At 37.8% G+C, this 12,067-nt stretch overlaps 2 protein-coding genes across 7 annotated transcripts in view; both read left to right on the forward strand.

Annotated features, from left to right (window-relative positions):
- PLCH1 (phospholipase C eta 1) overlaps positions 1-12,067 on the forward strand; it is a 262,393-nt gene that overhangs the window by 9,905 nt on the left and 240,421 nt on the right. The gene's annotated exons all lie outside the window — the stretch shown is intronic.
- On the forward strand, positions 1,552-2,373 carry LOC119539015 (ras-related C3 botulinum toxin substrate 1-like). Its single transcript, XM_037842097.1, has one exon. The coding sequence runs from the start codon at positions 1,585-1,587 to the stop codon at positions 2,161-2,163; it is 579 nt and encodes a 192-aa protein (XP_037698025.1). The 5' UTR covers positions 1,552-1,584; the 3' UTR covers positions 2,164-2,373.

The raw sequence follows: 12,067 nt of genomic DNA on the forward strand, positions 1-12,067 counted from the left end.
CTTTACAAAATTATCATTATAATCACTATTATTCTTCTAAAGAGAGGTCGTTCTCAGGACTTATGTTCTGAATAATATGTTTTAACATTCTTGGTGAAATGTTATTTTTGCCAGTTTCCCTATATGGTCTTTGTTATATCACTTTGCATTTTAATACCATATTAATACAGTACCTTAATGATTTTTTTCCTGATAACTGAGAGAAGTTTTTTTAAGCATCTGTAGTTCCTTCCTATTAAATGCCCTTCCAGCCCTCCCTTCTTCTCCTCCCCTCTTTTAAACCTACTGATCCTTGGAGATCTGGCTCTAACCTCCCATCTTCCAGAACTCTATGCTTACCACTGATGATATGCTTCAATTGCCATCTGTCATATAATCTGCCCTTTGCTGTGTAAGTTTTATATAAATCTTTTTTTTTCCTTGTGCCTATTCTCCCATTACTTCTTTATGTCTGGGATCGTGTTTGGGGGTCCCTGCCTCTCCTTGGTGCCTGTAGTGAGGCCAGAACATATTGGTGGGTTGACTCCTTAATTGATTGGGAACAATTATAGTCTTTAGCACCATAAGCTCCTGAACACTCCTACTTTTGGCCACGAGAAAGGGATGGCACTTACGTCAGTTATCCAAGTTTGTAGTTGGGAAAGAAGAGAGAAGACATTTGGATGGAGGTTTAATTGCCCAGGACATGGCAGATCCCTTGTGGGAGCTACACTCCTCAGTGCAGGGTGAGGGGCTAGAGAAAGCAGGCCAAAACAAGAGCTCAACCCATTCCTGCATTCCTGGTGGCAAGTTTCCCTCTCTAGCGTGTGGAGGTGTGTGTGTGTGGGCAGTGGACATAGGAGATGTTAAGATGAACTGGGGAAAACCGGGGGATGCCCCTTCTGGGCCAGAATTTGGGGTTCCTTTTATGTAGGAAAGGTTTGGGGGTAGGGCTACTCTGAAATCCATTTTTAATATTTTAAAAAGTTTGGAAACCATTGCTTTAGTGACAATTAGTATGAATCAAAGATTTTTTGAATGTTAGACCTGTATCTATGTCGATGCAATTAGAACTATTTAAAAAAAAAATCTGCTGTTTGTGTGTCATCAGGAAAAGAATTATTTCAGAGATTCTCAAATGTGTTAATATTGGGCTAGATTTCAAAATTGACAGATTACCAGACAACCAGCCTTTCCTTCTGTGTTGTCTTTTCAATGTAGTCTTAATTTCCAATCTGCATTGTGTGTCCACTTTTTTTTTTATTAAATTCAGTTTTATTGAAATACATTCACACACCATACAATCATCCGTGATATACAATCCACTGTCCACAGTATGATAACATAGTTATGCGTTCATCACCACAATCTATCTCTGAACATTTTCCTTACATCAGAAAGAACCAGAACAAGAATAAAAAATAAAAGTGAAAAAAGAACACCCAGCTGGGTTTCGGCTGCCCGTGCGCTGAGGGCCAGGCGGCGTGGACAGCGGCCCCGGCACCCCGCGCCCCGCCGCCCCTCGAGCCCGCCGCGCGCCGCGCCCGCCACTCCTCGCCTCAGCGCCCGGTCGCCGCCTCCGCCACGGCCCAGCGAGCGGCCCAAATGCAGGCCATCAAGTGTGTGGTGGTGGGAGACGCAGCTGTAGGTAAAACTTGCCTCCTGATCAGTTACACAACCAATGCATTTCCTGGAGAATATATTCCTACTGTCTTTGACAGCTATTCTGCCAATGTTATGGTAGATGGAAAACCAGTGAATCTGGGCTTATGGGATACAGCCGGACAAGAAGATTATGACCGATTACGCCCCCTCTCCTATCCGCAAACAGATGTATTCTTAATTTGCTTTTCCCTTGTGAGTCCTGCATCATTTGAAAATGTTCGTGCAAAGTGGTATCCAGAGGTGCGACACCATTGTCCCAACACTCCCATCATCCTAGTGGGAACGAAACTTGATCTTAGGGATGATAAAGACACAATTGAGAAACTGAAGGAGAAGAAGCTGACTCCCATCACCTATCCCCAGGGTTTAGCCATGGCGAAGGAGATTGGTGCTGTAAAATACCTGGAGTGCTCGGCTCTCACACAGCGGGGCCTCAAGACAGTGTTCGATGAAGCAATCAGAGCAGTCCTCTGCCCACTCCCTGTCAAGAAGAGGAAGAGAAAATGCCTGCTGCTGTAGATGTCAGAGCCCCTCGTTCTTTACTCTGTCCCACTTAGAACCTTTGTACGCTTTGCTCAGAAATGGTGGAGCCTTCGCACTCGATGCCAAGTTTTTGTTACAGATTAGTTTTTCCGTAAGACCATTTTGAACCAATCAGTAATCTCAAGGTTTTGTTTAAAGTGTAAGAGTTCAAACTTTCACATTCTATTAAAATTTAGCCCTAAATGACAAGCCTTCTTAAAGCCTTATTTTTCAAAAGCCCCTATTCTTGCTCAGATTAAGAGTTGCCAAAATACCCTTTGAACTAAGTTGCATTGTTGTTTTACAAACACTAAGCACTAAACTGTTTTAAAGACCTTTGTCTTCGAGAAGACCTTTCTGCTGTTAGGAAATGCAGAGTTTCTAACTAGTTTTCAGGTCTGTGAAGCCTGGGAGTGTAGCCTCCCCAATGAAACATTGCCATTTAATGCATTTGATAATTTATCTATCCATGTTCATTACGTAACATTGTACTGTTTATCTTAATGGAATGAGTATAATGACTCAACTCTCTGGATCAATCTTTTTGATTTCATAGTGAATTTTTTTTTAAGTTAGTTTATTAGCTTTTGCTGAGATTTTGAACTGAGATTGATTCCCATGTTTCCTCTAATGAAGTGTTCTGCTCTTAGTGGAGGGTATACTGGGCTGGAGTGTGCAGCACTTGATGTGATCAAAGGATGAAGACAGTATTTTCACAAAATATGGAGATTAATTTACACTACATTGTACACAGAATAAATAAACTGAATACAAGTGTCAACGGGTACAATTTTTAAAAGGTTAATTTCTGTCAAATGCAGTCGATGAAGAAAGGTCGGTATTGTCAGTGAGTGTTTTTCTTAAGCTTTTCCTTTCTCCTGCACCTGCCATCCTTCCCAAAACTGGGCATTTAATTCCTCGTTGAACCGGTCATTCCCACAGTTGCTAACTTGAACTTAGTAAGTGCTTTTCTTATAGAACTCTTTCTTGATGAGCAATATGTCTCCTTGTACTATAAAATCTGATAATGCATTAGAATTTTGTTGTTTTGTAGATTAGTAAAAGTGCATTCCCCCGATTTCACGTTACTTTATTCAAAGCTAATACATGTTTTCCTTCGTAACTAGGTGTAAAAATCATGTGTTGCAGCTTTACAGTTTTTAAAATATTTTAGATAGTCCTAAACTCTGACCCCTTTTAGCATCACTGTCTTGCCATTTGACCAACACTGTAAGTTGACTCATACTGACCGTCCCCTTGACCTCCCCTTCACGGACACGCACTTCCTGTCGCTTTCCCTAAGAACGTTCTTTGGGGTCTGTGAGGGTCTGTAACTTGGCGCTAGTGCTGACAGTGTTCTATACATCCTACAAACTGGCAAGAACACAATGTTGGACCTTTGAACCACTAGAACAAAATTTTTTAAATTGACAGTTGCAGAATTGTGGAGTGTTTTTACATTGATCTTTTGCTAATGCAGTTAGCAGTATGTTTTGCATGTATGACTTAATAAACCCTTGAATCATAAAAAAAAAAAAAAAAGAACACCCAAATCATCCCCCCATCCCACCCCATTTGTCCTTTAGTTTTTATCCCCATTCCTCCACTCATCCATACACTAGATAAAGGGGGTGTGATCCACAAGGTCTTCACAATCACACTGTCACCCCTTGTAATCTACATTATTATATAATCGTCTTCAGGAGTCCAGACTGCTGGGTTGGAGTTTGGTAGTTTCAGGTATTTACTTTTAGCTATTCTAATACATTAAAGCCTAAGAAGTGTTATCTATATAGTGCATAAGAATGTCCACCAGAGTGACCTCTCGACTCCATTTGGAATCTCTCAGCCACTGAAACTATTTCGTCTCATTTTGCATCCCCCTTTTGGTCAAGAAGATACTCTCAGTCCCACGATGCCGGGTCCATATTCATCCCCGGGAGACATACTCTGCGTTGCCAGGGAGATTTACACCCCTGGGAGTCGGGTCCCACGTAGGGGGGAGGGCAGCGAGTTCACCTGTCGAGATGGCTCAGTTAGAGAGAGAGAGGGCCACATCTGAGCAACAAAGAGGTACGATGCTGAAGGACTACAGAATGTTTAGGATTGATTGCATAGATCCAGAAATAGATGGCATAATACTGTGTGATGGTAGCACAGTATTGTAAGTACACTGAACAAAGATGTCTGTGAGTAAAGCTGAAAGAGGTGGGATAGGAGAATGTATGACACCAGAGGTAAAGATAGATGATAAAGACTGGGACTGTATAACGTGGCAAAAACTGGAGTGGCCAATGACTGTTACTAAATATACAAATATAAAAATCTTTTTGCATGTGGGAAAGCAAATGAATGTCAACCATGTAGAAATTTGAAAAAGGGATGTTATTCAGGAAAAAACATAATCAAAGCAAACTGGAGTCTATGGTCAACAGTAACATTGTAATATACCTCCATTAAATGTAACAAAGGCAATACGCCAATGCTAAATGTATGAGAAGGGGATATAGGGGAGTAATATGGGATTCTTTGTAGTGGTGTTATTTGCTGTCCTTAGTAGTATGTTGTATTGTATGGCATGTTATTTTTCTTTATATCATTTTTTCTTATTGCTAAAAAAAAAAAAAAAACAATTTTTCTTGTAGTAATCAGTATGTTCAAATGCTGATTGTGGTGATAAATATACAACTTTATGATGATGCCATGAACAACTGATTGTACACTGTGGATAAATGTATGGTATGTGAATATAACTCTATAAAATTGTAGGAAAATATATATATAGGAGTTAAAGTGTTGGAGAAAACATGGTGAGAGGGATGATGCCTCACCAATATGGACTAACTACAATGTGTAAACTCAGAATTGAATCTTAGAACATAGCCTAATGTGGACACAATAATTATAATAGTCCCTAGATTGTAAGCTCTTACAGCAGTTAACTCTATCCCTGAATTGTAAGGCCTATCTCTAAACTTTGAGATGCTGATCCCCTAGCGTATGTTGTCACAAACATTGGGACTGGCGGTTTGATGTGCTGAGCCCTTGAGCATGGGACTTGCCCTTATGAAGCTCATTACCACAAAGGAGAGTCTAAAGTTGTATGTAATGGTGCCTAAGAGTCTCCCCCTGTGTGTCCACTTTTAAAATGAAGGTATATATAAATAAATGTTGGAAATATGTAAACCCTGACATGGTGGGGAGCACAGAAAGGTGAAAAGGACTTTAAATTGGGAAGTCTGGAGTCCACTATTAGCTGCCATACCTAGAAGGATCCTCTCAATATTTTTCTCTCTCCTTCTCTTGTATACATTACTTATTTGGAGATAAAATTTCATACATCTTAAGAGTACAGTCTTTGGAAAGCAGAGGCAAGATTTTTTGAGTTCAAGTCCACTTCTGTCATTTGATAGCTGTGGGACCTTAATTAATTACTTAACCTCCCTATAGCTTCAGTTTGTCCATAAAATGGAGATAATAATTGTACCTGGCCTTTAGGATCATTGTAAGGATTAAATAATACTTGTAAAATACTTAACATACCTGTCACATAAGAGATACGAGAAAATACCAGTAGTGCTTACAAAGTGGCAAGCACTGAGCTAATAAACTTTTGAGCTAAATCAGGTCCTGATTTGGCTTTCAAATTGCATGACTCCATGGCTTTAAATGTGAATTCCCAGTTGAGTTCTGTTCCCAGCAGTAAAGTTGAAATCACTCCCACAGAAAACAACTTTAAAATGCTAGATAAAATAGAAAGATCATTTTCTTAAATGCAATGAACCAGTAAGAAAGTAATGAATTCTCTGGCCAAATGCTAAGTGAAGGGGGGCCGACTGAGCACTGAAGCTGGCTTTTGCCTTCAGGGCACTTGCCAAACCAGGTTAACTTGAACTTCAGTATTAACGGCCTTGAGGGCACAGGGGCAAGAGACAGGATGAGATATCTAAGAAGTAATCTTTCATTTACAAGGCAGGGTCTTCAAAAGGCTTTGTCCTCAATGTAAGGATGTCTTAGAATAAAAACAAAACAAAACAAAAACAAACAAACAAAAACACATCTGCTTTCTTTCCAATTCCAGAAGACTGCAAGGAAAATCACCTGTCAAAAACCTTGTACTGAGCAGATGCCTGATTATCTGTTCCTGAGAATTTGTGAGCCTGAACTAGCTCCAGTAGAGGTGTGCATCTGGAAAAATCTCAAGTTGAAAATTTGGTTTAAAGTCTTCTGTATTAAAGGTATCCCTGATACTGAGGAGAAGCCTTTTTTTTTTTTTTCTTCCTCTTCTGGAGGAACCTCGTTTTATTGTCTCAGACTTAAGATTCCCACAGATAAAATTACAAGAATGATGATTGTCTCAGTAAAAAACAAACAAAAAAACAAAAAACCTAAACTAAATACAAGATTGAAAATATGAGTTGAAGATAAGAAACTATAAAGACTAACCAAGCTGATTTGAAAAAGAGCAAGATAGAACGTGTAAAAATAAAAATATAATAATTGAAAATAATAACTTAATGAATGAATTTAACAACAGATTACCCTAAATTGAGGAGGGAATTAGTAACTAGAATGGTACAACTGAAGACAGTTTTCAAATGGCAGCTCATAGAGGCAAAGCAATGAAAAACCCAAAAAGAGGTTAATCAATATGGAAGATAGAGAATTAAGATTCAACATATATCTAATTATACTTTCAGAGAGAGAAGAAAGAGAGAAAATGGGGAAGAGGCAGTATTTGCCATGATAATGACTGAAGATTTTCAAGAACTGATGAAAGACATCACATATTCATGAAGCCATGTGAATCCTTAGCAGGATAAATAAAAAGAAATCCACATGTAGACAAAATATAATTAAAATGTAGAACACAGATGATAAGGAGAAGATCTTAAGCAAGGTCAGGGAGAAGAGGCAGCTTATCTTCAAAGCCATAACAAATTAGCCTGACAATACAACAATAGAAGCCGGACAGTAGAATATTATCTTTCACTGAGAGAAATTAATTCTCAGCATGGGATTCTATATCCATTAAAAATATCTTTAAAAATCAAGGTCAAAATGTAGACTTTTTAGACTGAGAAAAACTAAGTAGATACTCACTCAAAGGAAACACTTGAGGCAGAAGAAAATTATTCCCTGATAGAAGGTCTCAGAAGTAAGAAGTAATGAAGAGCAAAGATATGGGAAAATTTGTAAGCAAATAATACATTACTGACTGTATGAAACAATAATAATGATGTCTTTAGGGGGAACTAGATAGAATAAATGTATATGTCAGTGACATAAGTTGGCAGGGAAAAAGGAGTTAATATGTTCTAAAGTTCTTGTGTGGTTTGGGAGGAGGTTAAAGATACTGATTAACTTTAGATAAGTAAAGCATGCACATTAAAATTTCTAAGACAACCACTAAAATTTAGTAAAAGAATGAATAGTTTTCCAGCTAACAGAGGGAAAATGAAATCAGAAATGTAGTAAATCTTGAGAGACACGAAAGCAATAGCAAGCACAAAATAAAATGTAGAAATAAACCCAAATGTATCAATTATTACAGTAAGTCTAAAGGAACTAAGGATTGTCAGACTGGTTAAAAAACAAAATTCAACTAAATGTTATTTATAAGAGATATGTCTAAAACATAAGTATACGGAAAGGTTAAAAGTAAAGAATACAAAAAGATAAATGGGTGAATAAACATCCTGCCACCAAAAAAAAAAAAAAAAAGAAGATGGCAATGTGGACATTAGTCAAAATATATTTTGAATGCCAAATGCCAACAAAAACGAAAAAAACCTTAAACATTTCTAGCGATAAATAAGGTCATTTCATATTGGGTAAAAAAAATATCAATTCATCATGAAGATAAAACAATGCATATATATCTAGTAATATAACCTCGATATATATTAAACAAAACTTTATAGACCTACAATGAGAAACACACATATTCCTAGGGAGACTTTTTTAAATTAACTTTTTTTTTGTTAGAGAAGTTGTAGATTTACAGAAATATCATGCATAAAATACAAAAAATACAGAGTTCCTATATACCACTCTATTATTAACACATTGCATTAGTGTGTTGGATTTGTTATAATTCATGAAAGAACATTTTTATAATTTTACTATTAACTATAGTCCATCATTTACAATAAGGTTCACTGTGTTGTATAGTCCTATGTTTATTTAAAATTTTTTATTCTGGTAACATATGTATGCCCTAAAATTCCCCTTTTGACCACACTCATTTATGATTCAGTGTCTTAATTACATTCATAGTATTGTGCTACCATCACTACCATCCATTACCAAACTTTACAATCAATCCAAATAAAAACTACAATTTAAGCATTAACTCCCCATTCCCTATCCCCAACCCAGCCCCTGGTAACCTATATTCTAGATTCTGACTCAGTGACTTTGCTTATTCTAATTATTTCATATCAGGGCAATCATAAAATATTTGTCCTTTTGTGTCTGGCTTATTTCATTTAATATGATGTCTTCAAAAATTCATCCATGTTGTCACATGAATCAGAACTTTCTTTTTTATGGCTGAATAATATTCCATTTTAAGTATATATCATATTTTGTTTATCCATTCATCAGTTGTGGACACTTGGGTTGTTTCCATCTTTTGGCAATTGTGAATAATGCTGTTATGAACATTAGTGTGCAAATATCTGAATGCCTACTTTCAATTCTTTTGGGTATATACCTAAAAGTGGGATTTTCGGGTCATATGGTAATTCTATACTTAGTTTTCTGAGGAACTGCCAAACTATCTTCCACAATGCCTGCACCATTTTACATTCCCATCAGCAATGAATGAGCATTCCCATTTCTCCACATCCTGTCCAACACTTGTAATTTTCTTTTTTATTTTAATAATGGCCATTGTAGTTGGTATGAAATGGTATCTCATTGTGGTTTTGATTTACATTTCCCCAATAGCCAATGATGTTGAGCATCTTTTCATGTGCTTTTTAGCCATTTGTACTTCTTTGGAGGAATATCTATTCCAGTCTTTGCCTTTTTTTTTTTAATTATTATTTTTTTAAATTCATTTTTATTGAGATGTATTCACATACCATGCAGTCATACAAAGCGTACATTTAATTGTTCACAGTACCATTATATAGTTGTGCATTCATCACCAAAATTAATTTTTGAACATTTTCATTACCACACACACAAAAATAACAAGAATAAAAATTAAAGTGAAAAAGAAAAATTAAAGTAAAAAAGAACACTGGGTGCTTTTTTTTTTTTTTGGCCCCCATTTTTCTACTCAGTCATCAATACACTGGACAAAGGGGAGTGTCATCCACATGGCTCTCCCAGTCACATTGTCACACCTCATAAGCTACATTTTTATACAATCGTCTTCAAGATTCATGGGTTCTGGGTTGTAGTTTGATAGTTTCAGGTATTTACTGCTAGCTATTCCAATTCATTAGAACATAAAAAGGGTTGTCTATATTGTGCATAAGAGTGACCTCTCGGCTCCTTTGGAAACTCTCAGACACTGAAACTTATTTCATTTCCTTTCACATCCCCCTTTTGGTCAAGAAGATGTTCTCCATCCCACGATGCCTGGTCTAGATTCCTCCTCGGGAGTCATATTCCACGTTGCCAGGAGGATTTAAACCCCTGAGTGTCAGATCCCATGTAGGGGGGAGATTGCCCATTTTTAAAAAGGTTTGTTTGTCTTTTTATTTTTGAATTGTAGGATTTCTTTATATATTCTGGATATTATTATACCGTTACTGGATATGTAGATTCCAAATATGTTCTCCTATTGAGTAGGTTGTAGTTCCAGTTTGCTAGGGCTGCTGTTATGCAAAATATCAGAAATGGATGGGCTTTTGTAAAGGGGATTTATCAGGTTACAAATTCACAGTTCTAAGACCATAAAAGTGTCCAAACTAAGGCATCAACAAGGGGATACCTTCACTGAAGAAATGCCAGTGGCATCTGGAACACCTCTGTCAGCTGAGAAGGCATGCGGCTGGCGTCTGCTGGTCCTTTGTTCCCGCATTGCATTTCAAAATGGCTTTCTCCAAAATGTCTCTGGGCTTCTGTCTGTCTTAGCTTCTCTCAGCTCTCTGCTTGGTTCTCCTGGGGCTTGTCTCTCTAAGCATCTGGAAGTCCTCTCTTTGATTCTCTGGGGCAAACTCAGGGCTCATCTCTTAGCTTAGCATCTCCAAATGTCCATCTGTCTTCATCTCTCAATGTCTCCAGACATCTGGGTCTATGTTGGCTCTTAGCTTCTCCTGGGGACAAACTTTGGATTACAGAGTTTTGGAAAGAACCTTGACTGCCGTCTGGAGAAGGATTGGTGGGGGTAGGGTGTGCAGGATTACCTCCGTGAGAATTTTTAGGAGGCTATTGCGGTCATTCAGGTGAGAGATGGTAATGGCTGGGGCCAAGGTGGTGGTGGTAGAGGAGGAGAAAAGTAGACGCATTTGCCCAGATGCTTGGCTGCCTGTGAAGTTTGGTGCGCTTTGACTGTTCTCCCACTAAGCAAGATGAGTAGAGGTGTTTGATGATCAACACAATCTCTCCTGCAACTTTTACCTAATGAATCCACAGTAAGCAGGTAGGAGAGATCCTATCTGGGGATCACAAAGAAGTAATTGAAGAGTATTTTTCTTTTTTTCTCTCACCATTCTACTTCAGGGCATGGCAAAGAATAGGTGCTCAGTAAAGATTCACTGAATGAGCAAAAGCCATCATAGCTAGGCCTATATCTGCACCTGGGTGAGTAGAAAGAGAATGCAGAATATGTTGCAGCTGGGAACTTGATGACTGCTCCAAAGAGGGTCTCACCATGGTTGGAATCAAGGGTCCCCTCCTGCTCCACACACCAGTGCCAGTCTCCCAAGACAGCTCTGAGGTATGGTGTGTTCTACCGCCTTAGGGGCTTCATGCATGCCCCTTTCCTGTGATTGTCCAACCTGATTCTCACATTCCCTGATGCAGCCTTAGGTTCTCCTCTATCTGTAGGTCATTGAAGGGAGGTGATGGTTTCGTGTGTCCCCACTACCCAGCCAAGATATGTAGATTTCAGTGGAGCACACCAAAATAGCAAGAGAAATAATAATAGTCATGGTAACAGTGTTAGTAATAGTAATAATAACAAAATGACACTTTATAGCAGTTATTGTGTGCCAGGAGCTATGTGGCATGCTTGACATGTATTAGCTCATTTAATTCTCACTACTGTCTTCTGAGGTAAGTGCTATTTTTATTTCTATTTTATGGTGAAACTGCGGGAAAGAGAGGTTAAGCTCATTTGGTTCACACTTTGATAGTCCCTGAAGGTTCCGTATAAGTAGCCTATGTTTATTTGGTACTTTAAAATAAAAAAATTATTATAAAAGTAATACATGCTGATTGTTAGACAACACAGGAAAAATATAGGTTAAAAAAATCTATCCACTATCTCACTAACCACAGGTAAATACTCTTACTATTTTGGTGTGCGTCCATCATTCTATGCAATATTTTTTTTTTTTTTTTTTGTAGTTGATATCATATGATATTTTTTTTTTTTTTCACCTAGCGTTTAACCATGAGCATTTTCCCATGCTCATTTACAAAGTCTTGGCAAACACAATTGTTAATATCTACATGATAGTCAATATTGCCCCAATGGTTGGGCATTCAGAGTTCCAATTTTTCTGTGTCATAAATAATGCTGCAGTGAACATCTTTGTGCATAACTTTTGGTCTGCTTCTTTAATTATTTCTTTTGGCTATATTTCCAGAAGAGGAGTTATTGGGCCAAAAGGTAAGGACTCTTTCAAGCTCTGGGTACATGTTGTATGTTATTAATCCTTTGAACTCATGCCTAATAATGCATGACTCACAGGGCAGTTGTAGGGTCATTTAAAAA

This window comes from Choloepus didactylus, chromosome 1 (genome assembly GCF_015220235.1).
Source record: "Choloepus didactylus isolate mChoDid1 chromosome 1, mChoDid1.pri, whole genome shotgun sequence".
Lineage (NCBI taxonomy): Eukaryota > Metazoa > Chordata > Mammalia > Pilosa > Megalonychidae > Choloepus > Choloepus didactylus.